The sequence below is a fragment of the Thalia democratica genome, chromosome 3 (assembly GCF_965202585.1).
Source record: "Thalia democratica chromosome 3, ktThaDemo2.hap1.1, whole genome shotgun sequence".
NCBI lineage: Eukaryota > Metazoa > Chordata > Thaliacea > Salpida > Salpidae > Thalia > Thalia democratica.
The window spans coordinates 71218454-71244594 of record NC_139167.1 but is presented as its reverse complement, the minus strand read 5'-3'; the positions used below and the strand labels follow the sequence as shown (position 1 = coordinate 71244594).

Genomic DNA, 26141 nt, shown 5'->3' with positions numbered 1-26141 from the left:
CCCCTAACCCACCTTACCCAAACATACTAAAAACTAATTAAAACCTAAATAAAAAAAAATATGGTGACTCAGTAAACATTGGGGTATTTTCGTCACATCAACAAAAGGACTCTTCCAAAAGACCACCAAACTAGCATTTCAGATTTTGCTGATAAATTCTTTGGTGAAACTTTTGAGACATTATTCCTACGTAATCACTAACACAATGAAAACTGAATTTTTAGATGGTGTCACTTTTTTCTTGGGCGGGAAAGATCTTTAAAAATTCCACTTAGAGGTCGATCAGCATACAAATCTGTTCTAAAACGAACAAAGCCCATTTACTTTTTCGAAACTTCGATGAAATATTACCAAAGTAAGAAAGTTTTAAATACGTTGGACACTTCTGAAGGCCAATCATATTCAAAACTGTTGAATTCTTGTTAAAGTTTTCGAATCTTAATTACCTGGATAATCAGAAAAAAGAAAGGTATTTTAAAAATATCAAAGTTTAGTGAAACCTTATAACTCCATACTTCTGCTTAAATGGACGACAGAACATATTTGTCTCTGAATTTAATTTTAAAACTCATCGAAATGGGGCCTTAATGAAAGTTTGGAATCCCTTGTTAATTGTAATACAGAGTTTTTCGGACATAAGTTCATAACTGAAAATTAAATATAAATCAAAAATATAGTAACATACAAAACTAAGAACTATCATAATTTATTTTTGAATATTTTTCACTAATTGCTCCGGGCACCAGCTAAAACTTTACAATTTTTTAAAGCTATGCTTCAAAAGAACAAACCCATTAGTAATAAAAAAACGTTTTTTTAGAATAGCTTGAAAAGAAGTAAAAAAAAGTTTTTAAAGCTGAAAGAGTAAAAACTAATTTAAATACTGAAATTAAGAAACTATTAAAATCGCAAAAATATATAAATCCAGTAACTTGTTTATTGTAGTGTGTAATATGAAAAATGTAAATTACATAAAAAATTATTACTCAAGCATTACTTAAAATTTCTTTTTTTTTTAAAGTGTTTTTCACCACATTTTTCGGATGTAGTAAAACCATCAAAAATAACTATTTTTGCAAATTGTTGATAACTTTATACAACAAATATAAAACTTTTAAATTTAAAGAAATAATACCAAAGTGATAAGTTTTTTTTTCAACTTGTAAATTTTGCATTTCATACACAAAACAAATATTATTTTTTTTGTGGAATCTGTATTTTCAAGTTTCTACAAGAAAACTTTTATTTGTTTTGTGTATGAAATGCAAACTATTTTACTTGAATAAAAAATGTTTGGGTACTAGAAAAAAAACTACAATAGTTAAAATTTTAATTGAAACCTTAAAGTTTTCAGCATTTAAAAAATTATACACAGAAAGATGTTAATAAACTTTTAGATACCAAACTAGAAATATAGAATTTAAAATTAGTCAATTAGTCAATTAGAACTTAAACATGTAAGTGGTAAGTTTTATACTTATTTAACCAATAAATAGATTTAAATCAAAAAAGAAATGCTTTTTATAATAAATGGTACTTGCAAACTTAAATTTTATTATTTTAGAATTCGTTTATTTATTACTAAAAGCTCATTGAAGATTGAATATTCAGTTTTTTTAATTTCACTACAATTGATTTTCTCTCATAATAGTTTTCATTTTTCTTGTTTAACAAAAGTAGGTTAAATGGCCCTAAAACATCTTTTACTATGCATTAAATTGATTTTAGAATTCTATTTTGTTACAGCTAAAAGTTTATTTTGTTTTAAATAATTTACCTATCAAAAATCTTAAACATATTTAAAGATATACTAAATTTAAAAAAATATTTTTTTTACGGTTTTAAACAATTTGAATTAAAATAAAGTTTTTAGAAGGTTTAAAAATCGATAATACATAGTTACAATAAAAAAAACATTTCAGATTATATTTATAATTTTACTTAGCATATCTTAGCATTATATTAACTTAGTTTAGAGCGCACGACTATACAAATACCAACAATTCAAATTCCGACAATTCAAATTCTTATAAAAAATTGTAAGGGACACAACTAAAAAAAAATGCATATTTGTCAAATATAAAAAATACATATGTAGGTCCTATTAATATCTACAAGCCGTTTTTTTCTTTTAGGAAAACTTTAAGTATTTTCTGAGATATTGCTTAATTAACGTGAAAAACGTAGTTACTTTTAGTAATTTCTAAATATCTTAAAAAACATTTAAGATTTTGAAAAAAAAAGTGGCTTGTGGTTTTGATAAGGTCTACATATGTTTTATTTAGTTTTTTCAAATTTATATTACTTTTTAAGATTTAGTGTCCTAAATTTTTATTCAAGAATTTGAATTGTCGGAATTTAAGTTGTCCGAATTTGAATTGTCATGTAACCCTTAGTTTAGCATTTAGATTATGTAGTTTTGTTACTGGTTGTGTAATTTAGATTTATTCTTGACTATAATTTTCAGTCTTAGTTCTAAATTACTGTTTTCGGAATCTAACGTTTAAATTTAGTTTGATTTTATTACTCATTTTACTGGACAAAACCTTAAAAGGTATCCAAGAGGTGTGCAACTCAATAACCGAAATGTTTATCGTGTACTAGGTCCTAGGACCAAACATTTTAAGCGTCTGTTTTGTCGTTCAATAAACATATAAACTTTTTGTTTAAAAAAAATAAATTTCTTAACCTACACAGTTTTACTCAATCTTAAGTTTTTATTCTTTTGTTAATTAAAAGTTTGGGTATGGTTTTAATAATGTTTCTTAGTTTATTGATTTGTTAATAAATACATAGAGTAGTTTTTTTTTTTTAAATAATAATCTTTTGTTGAGTAGCCATATTTTTACTTTGCCCTGGACATGATGTTAAACTGTATCCAATGGAGGTACGACTCGATGACCGAAAGGTTTTTTCGTACACCAGATCCAAGGATCTAAATTTGAGCATAATTTATTGTTCAATAAACAAACAAATGTCTTTAATAAAAAAAGTTTTGTACACAACTTAATGTAATTGTATGCATTAAAAGTTACATAGTAAGCTCAAAAATAAAGTTTTAAACTTGTCTGACCCCTGGCCCTATTATAATAATACACAGGGAAAAAAATATTTTAATCGTATGTTGCAAGGCCACTGATAGCAACCCATTATTTCTTGCAAACCAGCTTAACGACTGCTTAAAATCGTTGAACAGACTTTACATGATATTGCATTTCATAACTAACATACTATGAATTAGTAGTTAGATTTGTTTATTTTTAATTTTAGCAATTTTGTCGGCAGGATGTTGAAGTTGTTCAGAAATATAAAATAAAAAGACTAAATATAATTAGAATTTTTACTTGTTTTCGGGTTTAAAATAGTTAAAAAACCACAAACTATTTTAAATATTGATTAGAGTTATGATTTTTAAACACTAAGAAACTCGAAATCGAAACTAACAAAAAATTGGCAAGTAACTGCTCTTTTAAAAAAAAAAAAATAAAGTATAGTCAAAATTTTATTTTTAGCAAAGTAATTAATATGCGAAATCACTTTAAAATTTTTAGGTGAATCTGAGTTTTTAAACCTTTAAAACAATATTAAAGTTTTGTAAATATGATATAAGTTGCTAATTTATAAGGCATGAAGTGTTAAACAATTTTATAAGTTAACAATATTTATGCTTTTTATTATATTAACTTTAAGTGTTAAAGTAAGAAAAAAAAAACAATAGACTTATTCTAAATTAATTATGAAGTAGTTGTTTAAGACAAGTTGTGATTTAACAAAAAAATGTAAGTTTTATAGATTTTCGTTGACAATGTTGAACATTAACTTTTTCAAATTTCAATATGTTCCACTATGCTGAAATCTACTTTATTATAATACCAGTAATGTGGCATCTATTATGACCACTTCTACCATGTAGCATCTATCATGAACTATTCATAAACTTGTACACAGGTTTATTTGTAAGTTTTGAAAACTTGTTTTGGTATTGGTAACTTAAAATTTAAGTTGCAGCAATAGTTCAACAAAACTTTTAACAAAAACTCTACACCAGGACTAAAAAAAAAATTTTTGTTTATTATTAATGATGTCTTTTATGTTACAAATAACTTTAAGTTTTAGAAAGTAAGTCACTTTAGGTTTAAAAGTATGAAAAAAAACTTGAGTATGGATACCTATTTAATCTACCTATTTAATTCTACCAAAAAAAATCAAGTTTTTTTAAAGTGTAATACATTTATTTGAAATTTTTAGGTAAAAAGCATTATGACTTATATCAGAGTTGCACCTTACCTGGACACCTGGAAAAACCTGGAATTCGACAATTTATGCAAAAATAACCTGGAAATTGAGAAATTGTGAAAAATACCTGGAATTTTTAATAATTTTAACATTTTCAGTAGTAAAATTTCCATTTGACACAAAATATCTATCATATAAACAAGATTTTTATGATTTAATCAAAAATTTTTTTTATTAATAACCACATTTAATGTAATATTACAGTATCTTTTCAATGATTTATACTATTTACCACAGTTTCTTATATGGATATTAACTTTAAACTAAAAATAGACCCAAAAATATGTACATTTTAGAACCTGGGAAAAAATTTGAAAAACGGAGTGGCAACCCTGTTATATTTACTTAGGCCACTAAACCTAGAATCCTAGAATTTGACCATTGAGACCAGGGGTCTACAAACTGCGGCCTGGCTGGGGGCCACATTTAATTTTTTTTAATCAGTTTAATTTATTAATGTTTGAAAATAGCAAAAATAAAGTTTTAGTGTTATCTTTAAAGGATAATCAGTTCCCTTTTTTTTGTTAAAAAGCATTATCTTTAAATATGTTTTTCAAAGCACATAAAAAACATTCCTTTTTTGACCTGCAGACCACTGAATTAGAATAAAAAATCCTGGAAATTGAGAACTTTTAAAAAAACCTGGACTTTTGAACAAAAGTCACTAAAAAACCTTAAAACTAAAATACTTATTACATGTAAAATAGTAAAATTTTGATTTGACATAAGAAATCTTTCACATAGATAAACATTTTTTTTTCATTCTCATAAACTATTATTATTTATTTTATTATTAAAAAAAAGTAGCTTTATAGTATCTTTTCAATTTTGTTATACTATTTAACACGTTTTTTTTTTCTTAAACTTAAGTGCATAGGGAGTGGGGAGGGGGTAAAATACCTTTTTTACAGTTTGATCTTGTTTTTAATAGTTATTACTAAGCTACATACAAGATACTTTAGACAGTCTTAAAAATTTCAAAATAATTTCTGAGAAATAGCTGGTTAAAGTCAGAGGCAACAAGAAGTGCCTTATGGGAGGCGCAAACTAAAACAACAAATAACCAGAAATCAATAAAAATCTATTTCCTCCTGCATTTTTTGAGATCAACACCTCAAACACTATAGAAAACAAGATCAAATTGAAAAAAGTGTTTTACCCCAAAAATGCGTAAATTTAAAAACCTTGAAGAATTTCCAAAAAACCACCCTAGTCATATTAGAGTTGCTAATGGATTTTATGAGAAACATATATTACATTTAATAGGGGTAGGGAGTACAGCGCATTTTTTGGTCATATTCTAATATTCATTCAAGTCATTATGATTTGGATGTGTTTTTGCTTGATTAAGGCCATAGGGGGGGGGGGGGGGGGGTCCGACCTTTTTTTTACAAAAAATAACTTTGGATTTTATATGAAAGCTTTAAATACAAACTACAAGCTTGTTTTTATAGAATTCAAAAATATAGTTTAACTTTTAAGATATTTTATTTTTTGTAAAAAGTTTCCGTATGGACCGCAAATTTTTCGGGTCAATTTTCTTGGAAATTTAAAAGTTCACTAAAAACCTATCTCCTCCTTCATTTTTTGACCTAGAGACTTCAAATTTTCAGGAAATGTTCCTTTTAATATTTTGAAGAATCTGAATGTTGGAATTTTTGAAATTTTGAAAAACAAAAATTTTATCCACAAAAAACTAAAAAAAGGGTAGTTTTTTGACAATAATTTTTTTTTTACTCAAAATTAAAAAAAATCCTACAATAGACCTCTTTAAAGTTTAATGATACACATTCTGTAAAAATTTGAGAAAGATTACTCAAAAAATGAAAGAGGAGATAGATTTTTAGTGAAATAGTCTTTTTTCGCATTTTTAGTTTTCGCCTTTTATAAGGAACCTATTGAACGCCCTTTCTTTGATCGCTTATATCAAAAGTTACTTTGAGTTTTTTTAAGCGGTTAAAAGTGTCTGATAGCTCAGATTAAATTCTACAAAATAAGATCAAGTTGTAAAAAACAAAGTGGACCCCCCCCCCCCCCCCCCCTATGGCCTTAAGAAGAATCTAAAAAAAAAAATTTAAAAAAAAATAACTGCTGCCAAAAAAAACTAATTTCAACCCCAAAAGTCACATATTTTTTGATTTTTTGACTTTTACAGTAATTAAATCTCTTATACATGTCCTAGACCAGGGTTTCTTGAACTTTTTGCAAATGGCCCCATTTAAAGAACTTAAAAAAGATATGGCCCCCTTCAATAAGATTACTCATAAACTACTATAAAAAACACCTAAAACCTTGTTTTTTTTGCTCCTCATCTGCAACTGAAGAATATCTAGTGTAAGTTTCTAAACTACCATAAAATACACCTAAGACCTTTTTTTTGCTCTTCATCTGCAACTCCAGAATATCTAGTGTAAATTTCAAATTATGACCTCATGGCCCCCCTGTGGCTCCTTACTGCTCATGGCCCCCAAGGGGGCCACTTTGCCCACTTTGGGAAACCCTGTCCTAGAATTATAATTTATGTCTTAATGGAAGCTTATACTTATTGACATATATTTAAAGACATATTAACTGCTTTTGATGTATTATGACGTCATAATCACCCTAAATGTGCAAAATTTGTCTGTAAAATGTAGGGGTAGGTCGTACAGCACATTTTTTGGTTTTAGTGTAAAATTCAAATAAGTACATATGATTCGAATGTGTTTTTGCATAGTTAAAAGAATCTAAAATAAAAAAAAATAATTTTGCAAAAAAAAGGTTACTGCGCAAAACGTATTTCAACCCCAAAAATCACATATTTTTCGAGCTAAACATTAATAAAGTTACTTATATGTGTCCTAGACTTACAATTTATATCTTAAATGAAAGCTTATAATTATAGGCATAAATTAAAAAAAATTCAACTGCATTTGTTGTATTATGACGTCATTATTACACTAAATATGCAAATTTTGTCTGTAAAATCTAATTTTTTCTAATATAAAAAGTAAATTTTTCTGCAGTTTTACTTTTATTTTTATGATTTAAAATATAAAATGTGTCAAGTCAGCTAGGCAGAAAGATATTACCGATGTAATGTCATTTCCATTGCATGTTTTTGTAGATATAAAATACGTTTTAATTTACATTTGGTTATTAAATTTATAATTATTGAGAGCACTTGTCTAAGGGTAAAAGATATAGACTTATTTCTTTTAAAAACTGCATGTAAATTTGTTAAAGTTAGTGTAGCTTCTCATTAAAATTTAAGAATTTTTTTTTAATTAAACAATAAATGTTTATCTGTATTTATCTTTTATTAGCTTTAATTATGTTATTGTTTTCAAATTACTATTACTTAAATTTTATAAAGTGTTGCACATCTAAATAAATTAAAACTTAATTTCTTAATTTGTTTCAATGTTTCAATTCTGTAATTTTAAAGCTTTTTATCATATTTTTTTTAAGCTCTGTACTCATGGCAGTTAATTTTTATTGTATTTGCTTATATAAAATGCTCTCAATAATCATAATTTCTTATAAAAAATTGTATTAAATAAGAAAGTGATTTAAAATGTATTTTATATATAAACATGCATTTGAAATGACAGTAATATCTTTCTGTCTTGCTGACTGGACACATTTTATATTTTAAATCAAAAAACTGTAAAACAGCAGAAGAATTTGCTTTTTATATTAGAAAATTAAGTACAATTTTATAGACAAATTTGCATATTTAGTGTAATAATTACGTCATAATACATCAGAAGTAATTGAAATGTCTTTAATTTGTGCCTATAATTATAAGCTTTCATTTAAGATATAAATTATGAGTCTAGGACACATATAAGTAACTTTATTAATGTTTATGTCACAAAATTGAAAAAAAAGTATGTGGTTTTTGGGGTTGACATCAGTTTTTGGGCAGCATCTTATTTTTTTGCAAAACTATTTTTTTTTATTTTTAGAATCTTTTTAACTATGCAAAAACACATTCGAATCATATGTACTTACTTGAATTTTACAATATGACCAAAAGTGTGCTGTACTACCTACCCCTACACTTTACAGGCAAATTTTGCACATTTAGGGTGATTAGGGCGTCATAATACATCAAAAGCAGTTAATATGTCTTTAAATACATGTCAATAAGTATAAGCTTTCATTTAAGACATAAATTATAAGTCTAGCACATGTATAAGTGATTTTATAATGTTAAAGTCAAAAAATCAAAAATGATGTGACTTTTAAGGTTGAAATTAGTTTTATAGGCAGCAGTTGTTTTTTTTTTTTGATATTGTTAATTTTTTTTCAGATTCTTCTTAAAAGTAAAAACACATCCAAATCATAATGACTCTTAAGTCCAGCAACCATCATCCAAGTACTCCCTACCCATATATTTAAATCAATAAACTTTGGCTGAAATAAAAATTTGGTACCCAAAAAACTCATATTTTTTGAACTTTCAACTTAATATTAAAAAGTCACTTGCACATATCTTAGACTTATAATTGATATCTAAATGAAAAATTATATTTTTAGGCATACATTTAAAGATATTTCATCTGCTTTGGTGTATAATGGCGTTATAATCACACAAAATATTGAATTTTTAAAACTCAAGATAGTTTTTAAGATGTAGAAGGTCAAAGTTTGAGACTACAATAGGTTCCAATATGTTAATTGCAATACAATATTATCTTGCCTAAAAAAGACTATAGTTTTTATAATTTTTTTATTTTGTTTTTGTGCAAATTGAAAAACTGTTCAAGGTTTTTTTTAAACATATAAGCTAAATAAGTTATCATATTAAATATCCTGCTAATATACATACAACATCACCTAAATTTTAAATTTGAAAGTGAGTGTACACCTATAAAACATAATTTTGTAATAAAATTTTAAGTTAGATTTAACAACCAGCTATGCTTTACTATTTTTCCAAAAACACCATTTTACAGACAAAATTTGCATATTTTGTGTGATTATGTTGAAATATCAATTAAAATGCATTTGAATGTATTTGAATTATAAAGCTTTCATAAAAGATAAAATTATAAGTCTAGGATATGTAAAAGTCACTTCATTACTATTTAAGAAAAATAATCAAAAATATGTGATTTTTGGGTTAAAATCAGTTTTTTGGGCAGCAGTTTTTTATCTGTGCAGTTTTTTTTTTTAATTTCTTCTTTATGGTGCTAAAACACAACCAAATAATATAGGTACATGCTAATTTTCTAAACTAAACAAAAAATGTGCTGCACTCCCCTACCCCTACTTACATCACAAAAAAAAGTTGGTGAAAACATAAGTTTTCGAGTTAAAACAAAAATAAGTGTAAAAAACAAGACTTAAAATTTAGTTTCATTTTCAACAAAAACCTGATTACAAAACTACATGTAAAAGACTTTCAAGAATGTATGATATCCTACTGTGTATTTATTTAACATTCTTAGAAGTCTACATAGTATGTGAGCACTTCATTCTCAGTTTTTTATCATTTCAATATTTTGATTCAACAAATTTACAAAATATTACACCAACTGCATTATTTTCCTTTATCACTGTACTTATCGGTCATAATTTTTTTTAAAGCATTCAAGTAATTAAAATGTCAAGGCTGCAGAGTGAAATAGCAGAGGCCATTCAGGATGGCAAAAGAGAAATTGTGTTGAAGGGAGAGGGTGATGAGTTGAAAGACGGAAAGCTTCCGGACAACCTGTTTGAACTGAAGCTGCTCAACTACTTGGACGTCAGCAATCTGCCTGGTTTGTTCAGCTGATGTTGTTGAATTTTTTTTTTTAGTTTTTTAATAAAAAATGTTTTATAATTTATTTTAAGCTGTATTCTTTTGTTTAGTTAAATCAGTTTTTACAAGTTTTTTTGTAGAATATTTCAAGTTATTTATTTTTTACAACATTGCCTGGTTTGTTCAGTTGATGATGTTGAATGTTTTTTTTTTTTAATAAAAATGTTTTATAAATTATTTTAAGATGCATACCTTTGTTTATTTGATTAACAGTTTTTTAGTAGGAAACTTGAGGTTATTTATTTTTCACAAAATTTTGTAATAGTTCAAGAGTAACTTGCTTGTTGTGTTTTGTTGATGTAGATAAAATGCAAAAAACTTTAATATAGTTTTTTACTTAAATTTTTACCTAGTTTGTTCAGTTTATATAAACAAAGTAGTGTTAAGAAAGTTATAGTTATGTGGTGTAGTAATTGAAAAGTTGTTTTAATTTTTTAAACCTGTTGAATATCAGAAATTTGCCATGTCTCATTGGTTAAATAAATTTAGCAAAGTATTTCAAGAAATCACACTTTTTAAACTCAATTATTGTCATTAACATTTTATCTCTTAATTTAACAGGTTTCTTTGAAGTTTACTAAATGGTGGTTTTTTATACACATATTTTTTTTTTATAAATGAGCTAATTTTTATGCTTAATCCTACAAAAGGGATTAAAAACTGAAAGTTTTGTATAATATGGACAATGTTTACTAAAAAGTGAAAGAATGCTGTTAGAAACATAATCAAAAATACATTTTACAACTTTTTGCTTTTTAAAACTAGGCAGTAGGTGGGTGAGGTAGTAAAAATATTTTTTAAAAGGTAGTTTTATTTTAAAATTTAGTCCAATTTAGCTCCCAGATGTTTTTCAAAGTTTAAATAAATCAAAAGTAAATTTTTAGGTATACGCAATTAAAGCTGGAGAGTTATATTTAGGGAAGGCTCAAACTAAAAAGATTAACAAACTATTACACTTAAAACATATATCCTCCTAAATTTCTAAAGCACTCATTTTCAAACCTTTTTATTCTATACTATTGTAAATTAATAACAAAATGTTGTAAACACATCTTAAGCTTTGAATAATTTACATCTATAATAAAAAATAAATAAATATTTAACTTTAATCATAAAAGTTTTTACTTTTTCTTAAGAACTTGATTCCCACAAGTATTTTTTATATTGTTATGAATATCTACTAAGCATTTAAATAAGTTGCAATGAAGAAGAAAATATATTTTAGATATATTTTTGAACATTTTTAGATATCGGTCTTTAAATTATTTGTTAACTAATTCTTTTAATTAGAAACATTTAAAAAAATACTTATAAGTTTTACTCTTACAAAAACGAGTTTTATAGTAATATTTAAGCTTTTAATCAAGGGCAATTTATTTTTTTAATAAAAGCATTTGTACTTACATGACCTTGTTTTAGGTACATTTTTGATTAGATAATTAATTTTTCTAGTAACACTTTACAATTTTTTTTGGGTTTACATGAAATTTTTTGTCTTGAAATTTCATGCATTTTCTATAACTTTTTACAAACAAAGCTTTCGTTTTAAGTCATCTGCTAAGTATTTCATGCAAGTTTTATGTTTATATCTGTAAAATGCTTAAGTAGAGAGAAATCTTGTAAAAATAAAGTTTCTAAGAGTGTTGATAATAAAAAACAAATGTACATTATAAACAATAATAAAAATTTATGTAGTATTTTTTAGTATAAAAAGTTGATAAAAAACGTTTAATGATGTTTTAACATGATAAAACTTGCCACTTTTACATTGTTTATTTTTTTTTAATGCTCAAAAATTACTAAAAACGAGGTTGTCACAAAGTCAGGAAAGGTCAGGAGACACAAATATTGGGGATTTTGAAAAAAAGTCAAGAAATTTGGTATAAACATACTCTAATTAAGAAAGTTTATCATGGTTAAAAAAAAAACAAGTTAATTTTTTACTGGGTTGCAACAAAATTTAGCAGTTAGTCCGTGGTAACCCTGTAAAAATATTACTTGGTTTTTTTTTAACTAAACGACCTCAATATTTTTAATAAACGTTCTTCGAATAATTTCAAATATTTCTAGCATTGGATCTAATTTATTAAAATCGAAAAAATGTAAAAAAAAAGAATAATTCATCAAATTTTTATTTCAATATCATAAATTTTCTTTTAGTTAAAACTTTCAAACATTGTTGATAATTTAACTGTAAATATTCTTAAAATAAAAATGAAGGAGAAGATAGGTTTTCAGTAAATTAATTTTATTCTACCTATTTAGTTGGTATTTTCATAAAAAAAAACTCATTGATATTCATGTCTTTCATATTCACAGTTACTTTGAGTTTGTTATGCTGTAAAAAAAGACTGGTAGTTAGATAAAACTCTTAATTTTTTTTTTAAACATAAACTCCTTGAAACTGTCACAAACATGAAAAAACTTCAGTATAAAAAAGTAATTAAATAAAATTTAAGTCTTTCATTCAAATGTATTGATTCTGTATCTACTCAACAACAGTTAATTAAGAAAAGCAGTAAAAGATTAAATTTTTTAAAACCTTTCAGGGAATAAATACAATTGTATTAAAGAGAAAAATAGGCAAACTTTCCTAATAAATACAATAGTAAGTGTTTAAATAAAAAAATCATAATTTAATCACAATTAATTCAAAAGTTTCAAAGGTGAACAATATTAAGACTAATATTTTTACAAATAATTGTATTAATATTAAGTGAAATTAAAATTAAAGCTCACCAACGTCACACCAAAAATCTATTAAAAGCCACTCATACAAACTGATATTCATGTTAACATGGTTTAAAATTTAGTAATATAATATAGACTCTAAATAAATGTATTTTGAATTGTAAACTTTAATTAGAATTTACTTCTAACAGATATAACTGAGCTTCAGAGCAAAGAGCAGGGTTGCCACAAGGTCAGGAAAAATCAGGAAATCAGAAAAACTTAAGAAAAAATAGATAAATGAAAAAAGTCAGGAAAAAAGGGGTTTAAAAAAAAAGTCACGAAACTTGACAGAATTTAAAAAAGTCAGATTTTGTCAGTTTAAATTTACAAAATTCCTTATTTTTTAAAGCCTTCAAATGGTTAAAAATTAATTGAAATACTTTAGTGTCAGAAAAAAAGTTCCAAAATTTTTCTAGAAATTTAAAAAATTATTTAGTTTCGAATGCTTTCATCTGGTATATATTAATAAAATATCCTTTGTAAAACTGCAACATTTTTCTATTAATATATTGAACAAGAAGTTTTTGTAAACTTTTTAGTATTGATGATCTGTAGCAAGGACTAAAAAATTGTGTCTTTTTTCAGACAAGCTGTGTTTATAAGGTAATAATACAAGTATTTTGCTGATGAGCTGTTTATTGCAAATACATCAATCATACACAGATGGTTCAAGTGATGTAATATAAGTTTGATGATTGAATACAGTAAAAAAACAGTTGTTTTGACCTGTATTGAATTAGATTGAAAGCTCTATATAGTTCCAAGTGTTAGATTATGAATTCTAGAATAAGTTTAAAGTAAGAGTTTGATTTAGAAAAGTCAGGAAAATTTTAGTAAAAAGTCAGAAGTTTTTTTCCAGCTTTATCTGTGGCAACCCTAAAAGAGTAGACAAATTGAATAAAAAGCTAAACATAAATCTAATATTTTGAAATATTTAAAAGTTCTTATTAGAATATGCAAAATTTTATTATAACAACTTTGAAAGAAATTTTTTAAATAAAAAAACAATAATTTGTAAAACGGTTTTAATAAATTTGAAACAGACATGTCGGAGCTTCAAAGCCAAATAGGAAACCTCACCCACCTGACTCAAGTGTCAATAAAACAGACATCACTGACATCCATCCCTCAATCGATTTGCACTCTGGCCAACCTGAAGATGCTTGACGTTTCGCAGAGCAAACTGGCGGAATTGCCGCAACAAATTGGCGATTTAAAGTGTCTTCACTCCTTGAACGTCTCTGGGAACAAACTGGAGAGGTTAGTTGAAAACCTTGCATTTACAAAGACAATGTCAGGGTTGTTACACACTCAGGATGCTTAAGATAACTCAAGATGTTCTAAAGTTATTGAAAATATCAGGATGATTCAGGATATTTTGAAATTTTTAATAACTTTGGCTGACTAAGAATAGTTTAGCTTTAAAAAAACTTAGAAAATTCTTAAGACTTTTAAATATCTTAAGACATTTTTTTAATAAGACTTTCAATGAGACTTAGTTAATTTAGTTATATTTTTAAGTTAATGTCAAATTTTTTAGAGTAACCTGATTTTCGTTAATTTTTAAATTGCTTTTTTTTTTAAAGACTTAAAAAATTAAGGATGATTCTGGATAGTTTTTTTTTTGACTAAAAAAATGGCAGTCCTGCATTGTTTTAACTCAGCACTTTTATCCTGGTAGTTATAAGCACATGTTTTAACCACAAATTTTCTGAAAGTCATCGTAGTGTTCCTAATTCAATGCTTAGTTTTTCACATTAAAACTTACAAGGTGTGACATCACTTACATAAGTAAACATTTTAGTAAAGTTAGTATTTATTTGTCAGTTTTCCTGAAAGTCTATCAGAATGTGAATCTCTGTGCGTGGTTGATTTCTCAAACAACTGTTTCAATGAGTTCCCACTACAGTTTACTGCAGGTTTATTTTTCTTAATATATATTGTTACTCATTTTTAATTTAGCATGAACGAGTAATATTTGGGGTGGCCTGGAGTTTAATATTTTAAGCAAAAACTACCTGAAAAATGTGGACTTTAAAAAAAAACAGAACTTATAAACTGAAATTATTAAAAAACCTAGAATTTTAAACCATTTTTTATATTAAATAATTTTGTAAGAAATACAAATAAATAAACTACATTCTACTTAGAATTTTATTTATTATAAAACACATTACAGTATGTTTTCAGTAGTTTAAACACATTTTTAAACCTTAAATTTAACTTTCCATTAGAACAAAATAAGAAAACTCGTACGTTTTTAAGCCTGGGAGAATTTTTTTTAAATATCAGTGGCCACCCTGCAGTATGTTATTACTAGCAGGGTCTAACTTACACAAATTTAAGATTTACAAGTATTTTAAAATTGACATTACAGTTCATTTTCATTAATTTAAATACTTTTTTAAACCTTAAATCTTAGTTTTTATTAAAACCAAACAACAAAACTTGTACTATTATAAACCTGGAGGAACTTGTAGAATTTAGAAAAAATATATAAGCAATCAGTGTCCACTCTATTACTACTAGCTTACACAAGCTTAAAACTCACCAGCATTTTCACGCAGGAGAATTATCGAACAAGCTTGCCGAGGTGGACGGCTCGCACAATTCGATCAAGCACATCTCGGATCACATTGAAAACATGAAGTCCCTGAGGGAGCTGAACCTGAGCCACAACCTTGTCGACGAGTTCCCGCAGTCGTTCAGCAACCTGCACAAGCTCAAGATGCTCGACTGCAAGGCCAACTCGCTCAAGGACAAGAGGCTGAAGAAATTGGTGGAACAGGATTCTCATAAGGTGAGATGAATAACATATAAAGAGTTTTGTTACTAGTGTAAAGACTTTCAAAAAATAGTTTTAAGAATACTGTAGTGGTATGAACAAAATTTAATAAGTTGTTTATTAACTATTGTTTTTTGAAAGTAATAAATTTTTGTATGCTTGTACTTTTTTTTTGAATTTTATTTTAATAAATCTAACTCTTTTTTCTCTCAAATAGTGAAAACCCAGCCGCGTATATTTATGTTTTGTAGGTTATAAAAATTTAAAAATCACTTTAATTTTTCAGGAGTTTTATTGTGTTCAATGCTCTTGTTCTTGCAACAGAAGCTATTGAATCTGACTCGCACAATATGAATTTATATTTTCCATATTTATGAACTATTTCAAAAATTACCAAAAAAGTTATAGCTAGGTGATGGCAAATTGATTTATTTACTCATTAAGAGTTTAACATTATAGATAATAATTTATTTATTACTATGAATTAAAAAAAAAATCATCATAACTTTGTTTTCTTTTTTAATTTCTTCATTTTCGTTTTTACATTAACGTACTAATGAGAATAATTTAGTTTCATTCATTTTACTCTTATGCCTGTTTCTACTATTCATAAATATATTGAAAACTAGTTATTTCCACTAAGATTTTCAAAGTTCTGTCACTAAATACCTGGTCACGATTAGTTGATATTGATTATTTTAATTCAGGTTACAGTTTGTTAATATACTTAACTACTGGTCTTAAAAATTTGATAAATATTAAAACTTATTTTTTTATAACATAGTTATAGTTCTAAATATCGCCTACTCATTTGAAGATGGTCTTATTGTAAGATATGCACATCAAAAAGGTATTAGGAAGTGTTTGCTAACATTTATAATTGTAAAACAAAATTAAAAGAAGTATAAACAAACAATAGATGATAACTACACTTTACTTTGTATTTCTTTATAAAGTATAGTTTTTTATGTTTATTATATACATGGTTGCTAAAAATATGGAATCTTAGAAGTACTTGGAGTTCAAGAAGTTTTGAAAAAAACTTGGAATTTTAATAAAAATCACTAAAAAAACTTAAAAAACATAGAATTTTAAATATTATTTACATTTAAAGTAATAAAATTTCAATTTAACACAAAAAAACAATCAAATAGAATTTTTTAATGTAATTATTAATTTTTTACTTATGTTTAAAAACTTAGTTGAAGTAGCTTGACAATATGTTTTTAGTATTTTTATACTAATTAACAAAGCTTTTTACTAAACGTGGACCAACAAATTGTACTTTTGAAAACCTGGAAGAAATTTTCTTCAAAACCTTTGGCAACCCTGTATACATGTGTGTTTTTCTTCATTGTGTTTTAAATTGGTTGTGTAATTAAAAATTACTTTGAATAAATAAATGATTGGTTTTACTACTTCACAGTTTTCAAAAAATACAATAAGATCAATTAAAACACAACAACATTTGTTATTTTGTATCAAAGGTCAAAGCTATACTTACTTATATCGCAAAGAAAGGCAGACCCGCTTCAAAAGGTGGTGAAAATAAAAAGCCAGTAAAAGGTCAGTTTAATTTAAAAAATTTCATATTTTAAATCTAACTCTACTCACTATAATTAATAACTTTTCCGTTAGAATAATTTTGAATTAGTAATTAATAAACGTTTTTAACTTTTTTTTTATTAAAAATTATCACGGTTTTACATAAGACGTCAACAATAAATTTACTTATATCTTTATGAAAGGTACACAAAAGAAGAAACAAGCGAAAAATGACGATTTGGCTCGATATTTCATGCAAGTGCTGAGAGTCAGTGACGAACCGTGGACCGAAGGTAGTTTCTATTTTTTAAATTTAAATTTAATTTTTTTACAACTAAAAATACTTGATAGGAATAGTTAATCTGTAAATTTATAATTTGTAACTTATTCTAAATCAAGTATGATACTTAATGATGAATGAGTTGTGTTTTTTTGTAGTTAATTATTTAGACAATATAAGGATTTATAGTTATTAAATACGTTCCAAAAGATTACTAAAAGTAGATTCTATAAGTACATATAAGTTATTTAATGAACATAGTTAAAAACAGTTGTTTGTGGTAGATAATATCTAATTTACAGTATATTTTGTTAATAGTTCTTCACAGTGATAGCTACTCATAATTTAAGGGCATAGGGGTCCAACATTTTTTTTTTACAAAAAATAGCATGGGCTGTCATTTCAAAGCTTAGAGTATATACTAAATTTTTTTTTTTACAGAACTTCAACTAACATTTGAAATATAATAAGTTTCGTCAAAAAATTCCGTTACAAACGTATGAAGTTGAAAATCTTATGCGTATTGAAAAGGACAATTTTCTTGAAATTTTAATAAATTCACTAAAATCTATCTGCTCCTTCATTTTAAAGCAATTTAAATCAAATTTTCAGGGAAATGTATTTTTTAATTGTAATAACAACTTGTAAGAAGCGGATTTTTGAAAAAAAAGTTTTAAAAGTAATTATGACCACAAACTAAAAAAAGAAATTCTTTATTTTTTATAGATTATTTTTTGTACAAAAATTAAAAAATCTGTTTCCTACAAGTGATGAAAAATTTACTAAAAATTACTCTGAAAAAGTTTTAAAATAAGTTGCACAAAAACTTAAGGAGGAGATAGATTTTTGGTGAAATATTTAATTTTTGCCCTTTTAGTTTGTGCCTCCTATAAAGAACCTACTGAAGTCTCTAACTTTGATTGGTTAGATCTCAAAAGTTACTTTGATTTAAACAAGCGGTAAAATGTAATAATTACCTTACCTAATTATGTAAAAATAAAACTAAATATGAAAAAAGTATTTGTTCTTTGTATCTTGTAGAAATTATAGATCTTAATGATTTTATATTTATGTTTATTTTCATCTATACCTTTTTATACTTAAAGGTTAAAGAGGAGCTGTTTTAGTTGAAGAAATAGTAGCAACTATGAAATTTGACATTAATTGGTGTAGTTTTCAAAAGTGTATAAAAGACACTCAGTGCAAAAATCAAGATATATTTCATGTTGTTTTCGTCAATGGATACATAGCAATAAATAAAGGATAAATTTAACTTATATAGTAACAGTAGTAATCATCAAAAACAGTTATGAATTACGTACAAAGTTAATTACACAAAACTAATCAAAATACGATTATTTGAGCTAATTAAATACAAACATACAAATACCAAAGAGAGCATTAAGTAAATAAAGCAAACTATAGTAATTTTTTTTTTGCCTACAAAAGTTAGGCTTTCTATTTAAAATATATATAGCTTCCATTTTGATTAAGTCAAACAACTTTTAAAAGTTGCAACAACTTTTAATTATCCTGAGTCTTTCTAAAATAAAATTTTCAGCACAACTTTGACTGTTCAATAAATGATTAGCAATAGCAGATCTTTTTATTCTATTCATAGTTTTAGCAGACTTCTTTTCTTTTTCTTTTCCAGCTGATTTCAAAAACTCATCAATGCAATCAGGTATTTGTTCAGGTCTTTTGTTGTAAGACCGGTATAGCTATTGTCACAATAGCATTTGAATTGATATATAAACATGCTTTTATCAATCGTGGATATCTAGTCTTTGCCTTCAGGTGTCAACATAGAACTTGAGGTAAAAATTACCTGGGTTTTGCAGCTGAAGAAGTAGAACTTATTAGTTGTTTAATATTCTTCTCTAAATAAACATATTTTTTTTGTTTGTGTGTGAAGTTTTCAAGCTGTTTACATATTTTTCTTATCCAATTTTCTTATTTCTTTTTAAACCGTTTAGGTGAGATATAGTAGTTCTACTTACTAACTCAGCAGGATATCCATCCAACAAGGTCAATTTCTTCTTCAAAGAATTCTGGTGAACAGATTAAATGTGCACGAGACGCAGTGTCCTTATTAGATTGATTTTCCATTCAGATTACAATGTGACTGAAAATTCAGATATTTACCAGTAAAAGTTTCTTTTTTATAAACAGTAGTCACAAGTTCAGTATTTTGTCTTTTTTCTAGTACATCAAGGTAAAATAACTCATTGTTCTGTTCTTTTTCAATTAACTTTGTTGAATCATGTTCATTTATTAACTTATTGAAATTATTCAGCTCCTGTTTATTTTTAGCTATAACAATACAGTCATCTACATACCTGAAGTAATTAATTCTACCTTGAAACTTAGAGGTGGTTTTTGACTCCAAGAAGCCCAAAAAATACTGGCTAAGGTAGGCATAAAGGAGATCCTATAGCGATACCATCATGTTGTGTTAACGTATTTTTTCTTTACGTCAAGAAGGTTTCTTAAGTTCATACAGTTTTTGTGTTCAAACATCACTTATGTAGTTTTTGGTAAAGCCAAGCTTGATGTTTTAATAAAATATTGGTTCTTAAAAATTAAGTAAACAATTATTGAATGTTTGTTGTAATTACACCGTTCTAATTATTTTTGTTTTATTTGGAAAGTAAGTATTTAAATTCAACTAATAAACTATCGCTCGACAGAGGGTCACCCATTCAGAGTTACAATAAAGGAAGCAGTTGAAGAAATAAGACCCTACATTGTTTGCTGTATTATCAAAAATATTGACATCAGTGAAGAAAAAACATTTAAAACTTTTATCAGTATCCAGGTACATACTAGTTTTGGAATTTATTATAACTTTTTTAATTTTTAGTTTTGTCTTAATGTTTTTTCAAGTATTTGCAATTTTTTTAACTTAAAGCATTCAGAATTTTAGATCTTTTGATTTTTATTTATCATATAGTTAAAGTAAATAAGTTATAGTCCTTAATATTTTATCGTTCTAGACTATAAGTTAATTAAGAAATTTCATCTTTGATAATTGGTGTAGTTACAATATAAGTTTCAATGTATGGTCGTTATCTTTTTATTTTTGTTTTTCCTGTTTCCCTGATAGCACTTTTTGAAATGATTTTTACAATACAAGTTATGAATATTAACTTTTAGGATAATTATTAATTACAAACAACCATTAGTTAATTTTCGTTTCACTTACAACGTATGTCATAAATAGAAAACAAAATGTGTATAAATTTATATTTAAAACAAGTATTAGTAACAACAAATTTTTTTAGAACAAACTTCACAACGACATATGTGAGAAAATATCTCAATAATATTTACAACAAATATACTAAGTAATTATATAAGTAATTAAATAATATTCAGAACAAACTTCACAACGACATATGTGAGAAGAGAACTCTACAATATTTACAACATATATACTAAATAATCGAATAAGTAATTAGTTATTATTTAGAACAAATTACATGACGACATTTGTGAGAAAAGAACTCAGGCCACAATTGCCACACACGATCTCAACAAATTGAAGGGAACTAATCTCGTCTATGACGTCACTAAGAACAACAAGTTCTGTGTTAGTTTATATTATTGCAATTAAGTTTATGCCAGGGTTGCCAAATAGCTTTGAATCTTGGAAAATCCTGGAATTTGATTAGGTAAAAAACATTGGATTTCCAATAATTCTACATGTAAAATGATTAGATTTTTATAAGAAACGAAAATCTATCATTATACCAGGAAATTTTGGATCATTATGACTTTTTAAAAAGATTCTTTAAAAGAAGCATTACAGTATATTTGCAATGTTTTTATACTATTTAAAACAATTATTCACCTCAACCTTAATTTTATACTAAAATTGGACGAAAAAACTTATAATTTCAAAAACCTAGAAAAAGTTTAGAAATCTGAAAAAAAGTTCAAAAAAACTTTTTGCGACCTGATATAACTCAGAGTTGCTTTTTTTGATAAATTTTTTCAAGTGCTCACAAGTTAAAAATATTTGTTTATAGGTGCAACCGCTGGATAGAAGCAAACAGTTGCTGGCAGTAGATTACTTCAATCAGCTGCACAAAGAAGCTGAACAGGAAAGAAAAAACAACAAGAGAAACCACATCACCGGAGTAAAAAGGTGAATATATAATAAAATTTTAAATACAAATGTGAATATAAATTATAACAATGGTAAAATAACAAGAGAAACCACATCGTAGGTGTAAATTTTTGTTATTTAAATATTATTTATAAATAGATTAACAGTAACAGAATATTAAAAAAAACAAGTAAGTTTTTATTACTATTGACTTCTAAGGCTTGGTAAGTTTTGGTTGTTTCACACTGTGACCTTTAAACTCGTTATTAGACACTAAAGTATATAATTTAATATAACATGACTGGTAACTAAGTATTTTTAGAATCATATACTAAAATACGTGAATTTTTTTGTTTTTATAATTTTATTGTTATATTTACAATAAAACTTTTGCAATTTACTCATGTGAGTAGAGGCTTTTAACTAGAGTTTCCTAAAGTCTGCTATGTTGCTCCTTTAGAGGCAATTTTGGCTGTCACGGGACGTCTATTAATATGGCGGTGCAAAATTAAATGGGTAGTTGATTAACTCGTAGATCTATAATCTACTAACTATAATGGGCGGTATCTACTAAATGGGGTTGATTTTTCGTTTAAGGCCATAGGGGGGGGGGGGGGGGGTAGGCCATGTTTTTTACAAGTTGATCTTGTTTTATAGAGTTTTTACTAAGCTTTAAGTTGCTTTTTACCGTTTTTAAAAATTCGAATTAGTTTTTGAGATATGACCGGCCAAAGTCGGGCCGCATAACAGGTTCCTTATGGGGAAGGAAAAACTAAAACGGCGAAAAAAGACTAATGCATTCAAAATCTATCTCCTCCTTCATTTTTTAAGCAATCTTCTACAAACTTTCACAGTCTATTCTTTATACAATAAAAAAAAAACGTTATTTATGACTTTTAAAAATTTCAAGTAAAAATTCCTTTTTTTGTAAAAAATAAATTTTTTATTGATAAAAAATCACTTTTTTTTATATATTTTTTTCATAAAATTTTTATTTTTTAAAATTATTAAAATTCACAAATAACGTTTTTTTCTCATAATGTAAGGAACATTTCCTGAAAATTTAAAGAAGATTGCTTGAAAAATGAAGGAGAAGATAGATTTTAAAGCCCGTTTTTAAAAACTCGAGAAAAACGTCTTTAAAGTTACCCTTTATATACCCTTTATAAAGACAACCCTTTATATAACCGGTCATAAAAAAAAAGTTACTTAATATTTTTTAAATCTAAAAAAAGCATCTGAAAGATTATGAAATTTACTATAATATAAGTCTATATGTTATTTTTGGTCAAAAAATGGCTTCTACCCCCCCTATGGCCTTAATTGCAATGGGGGCGTTTATGAAAATTAGTTTAGGAAAAAATCTGCTTTAAAAATTTGATCTTAATAACTTAGTTTTAATGAAAAATATTTTGTTCCCACAGCGCATATGTACTTCTAAATACACATACCTTTGCTATAATAACTGTTTCAAATGTTAAATTTTATTTTATTTTTTATTCCAGCAACCCATATATATTCAAATACAGATACGTGACGATGCTGGAAGGTCAGCTCTACTACGCCAACTTGCGGATGGAAAATAGCGGCCAGGTTGTTTCACTACCTCCCTTGTCAAACTGCCAAGTCAGCAAAATCGACCAAAAGACCACGGACGTGTTTGTAGAGGTTGGTTTTGATGAGTTTTAAAGCAGTATAGCGAAAAACAATGTTTTTAAACAGAAGTTTTTAAAGATGCACTGTTCAACAGTCGGTTGTTACGTAATTGATAATTTGTTGTTATCATTAATAATGTAAAATGGTTTTCTTCAAATAGGTCTAAATGAACTAATTTTTCAGGTCAGCAAAGTTTTTGTAAGAATACACTAAAAATGTGTTTGTTGAGAAGGTTTTTTTTTAATAATTTTTGTTACATGTGTTTTTGTGTGAGAACGCCGTGTTTTATTGATTTATAAATTTTAAAGAACACACTTTTTGTTATTTTTATTATAACCTTTTCAAGTAGTACATGATTTGTGCAGGTTTGGTAAATGAAATAAAATTTAAATAATTGTTTGCACAACCTTGACTCTTATTATTTATTATTATACAGTGTGTCAGCTAGTTTTTTTTTTAATGATAAGCAAAGCCCATTTTCAAGTTTTGCCTTATTATTATTTCTTATATATTATTCTTAAATAGGTGTATTTTAAGTTTTTTAATATTTTATTGAAGTTACAGTTTTATCCATAAAATTTTTTTATGATTCCATTAAATAAATTTCATAGTGTTCAAGGAATATTTTAAATTAATTTTATAGTGTTAGTGGTAGCTTAGTCAAGGTATATTTGGTTTAAGCAAAATAATTGAAACCAACAAAAACTATCAAAACGTAAAACTAATTATTTCAATTTATTTATTCTTATATTTTAATTAATATAATTTATTAAATTTATTTTTCCGCAGATAACAGGGTCGAAATCTCAGGTGAAGTGCAAAAAAGTCATGGAAACGTTCCTGCAGCAGTTGGTGGAGAAAAAGTTCACTTCCAACGTAAGTTGAACGTTTTTGTTGTATTGAAGTTATAACGACTTTAGTAATTTTGTTAATGTGTGGTTGTATGCTGTTTTAACTGATAGTAATTTTTAATTATAAAAGCTTAATGGAAAATGTTACTTAAGTGTATGGGTGTACTTCTAAATATAAAAGCTTTAAGGAATATGTTACTGTAGACATAATTAATTTCCAAAGTTAGTTGAACATTTTAGTTGTGATAAAAACAATTAGAAAACATAACTACCAAATGTTCATTTTCTGCTACATATAACTAAATTGAGTTTGCCTGTTATCAGCCCATCTCAGCGTCTCTTAAATGGGGTATCTTACCCAGATTGAGAATTAGTCATTTTACTTGTATTAAAGTGTGGTTGTTATGAACTCTAATATACTTTTAAAGGTTCCAAACCGTGACACATATATACTGAGCTAGATAAACACCTGCATTTCTATAAACATATCTTCTCATTATCTCAAAAAGTTTTTAACTCGTTACAGCTTTCCTAAGATCCAAGTCATCATACTCAAGTAAAATAAAAACTAAATTTGCTAATTTGAAAATAATTAATTTTAGATTTTGCTGATTTGTTATCTTGTTAAAAGTTAACAACACCAGGGTTGCCAAAAAACCTAGAATCCTAAAAAAAACCTGGAATTTGAGAAATTTTAATAAAAACACCTTGAATTTTGAACAAATATCAATGAAAAACCTGGAACTTTGAACAACTTTTACATGTCACGTAGTAAAATTTCACTTTGACAAAAAAAATCTACTGTATAGATAAAAATATTTTATCATCATTAACATTTTTTTAATTAAAAAAAAACATATCTAAAGAAGCTGTAAGATATTTTTTTAATGTCTTTATACTATTTAAACACAGGTATTTACCTTAAACTTAATTTTAAACTAAAAGTAGACCTTAAAACCTGTAGTTTTAAAAATCTGGAATAAATTTTGTAACCTGGAGAAAGTTTGCCAAAAACATTTGGCAACTCTTCAACACATTTACGCAAGTTTCTTTCACATAAATTAAAAATTTCCCTATATTCTGTTGTCTTATTAACATTCCATTATCAAGAATACACATTACTTATCAAAAACTGATAATAATTTTTATCTGTAGATCGAATCATTGCCTTATTTTGCTAAATAAACTTTTAGTAAAAGAAAAACACATTTATCTATTAAAACTACTTTTTACAGATGGAATGATCATCTTCAAACAAGCTTGTAATCAAGCTTTTATATTAGTAATAAATAACAACACGTTTGTCTATTCTGAAAAATTGACACAATTATTATAATGTTTATTTCAATCAATTTTTCTAACCCGCAGATCGAAGGGTCACCTTCAAACAAGCTCGTGGTGGAGCAAGTCAGGATCGAAGACGACGAGGGAAACATCAAACTGATCTACCCGAGCAAAAACGACCTGCAGTTCAGTGACGTCATCGAAGTCAGCAGGTCGTAGTGTGACGTCATAAGTTTTTGTGACCATCCCGTGACGTTTTCTTTCAATTTTAGAACTTGGTTTTATATTTAATTTATGTTTCTTTCTATACAAAAAATTTGAAAGTTGTTCTGAAGTTTTGGTGACGTCATTGCTAAGTCGTTGTGACGTTATCAGGAAATTCTTGAGGAAATTAATAAATATATTTGTGATATTTATAATTTTTTAAAAAATGACATTGATAGTTTTCTTTTTCTTTTTAGATATTTTATTTATTTAAATAAAAAATTTGAAAAATTTTAAGCACAATTATTTAAGTTAAACGAAAAAAGTGGTTTCTTGGTTTAAAAAAGTTTCAACAAGTTTTTTATTTAAACGAACTTTAAAAGTAGCATAAATCCTAGTTTATATTGTAATTTTTATCAATTTTAACCTGACCTTTTATTTTTCTTCTACACTTTGGTGACTATGTTTAATTTTATTATTTATTTTTAACATATACAAAGCTTTGTGTCTTTTTACAAAGTTTTGCATAATAGGAAATTCTATTAAACTTTTGTTTCCACGTATTGTTTTTGTTACCATTTAAACATTTAGTATACTTGTATCTA

General features: G+C 26.1%; 1 protein-coding gene across 1 annotated transcript; it reads left to right on the top strand.

Moving 5' to 3' along the window:
• Positions 1 to 9881: 9881 nt before the first annotated feature.
• LOC145831524 (leucine-rich repeat-containing protein 47-like) lies at positions 9882 to 25915 on the top strand. The gene is made up of 12 exons (XM_082938802.1): positions 9882 to 10046; positions 13864 to 14080; positions 14648 to 14739; positions 15388 to 15620; positions 17093 to 17171; positions 17354 to 17443; positions 20121 to 20248; positions 20903 to 21022; positions 21462 to 21580; positions 23071 to 23209; positions 23987 to 24073; positions 25417 to 25915. Exons 1-12 carry the CDS (start codon positions 9890 to 9892, stop codon positions 25549 to 25551), a joined length of 1596 nt encoding a protein of 531 aa, XP_082794928.1. The 5' UTR covers positions 9882 to 9889; the 3' UTR covers positions 25552 to 25915.
• Positions 25916 to 26141: the final 226 nt, after the last annotated feature.

What these genes read in the sequence shown, in the direction of transcription:
- LOC145831524 (XM_082938802.1), top strand. Translation starts at nt 9,890, where the DNA reads ATGTCAAGGCTGCAGAGTGAAATAGCAGAGGCCATTCAGGATGGCAAA. An exon ending in CCCACTACAGTTTACTGCAG is followed by an intron (nt 14,740 to 15,387) that starts GTTTATTTTTCT and finishes ATTTTCACGCAG; the next exon opens with GAGAATTATCGAACAAGCTT. An exon ending in CACATCACCGGAGTAAAAAG is followed by an intron (nt 21,581 to 23,070) that starts GTGAATATATAA and finishes ATTCAAATACAG; the next exon opens with ATACGTGACGATGCTGGAAG.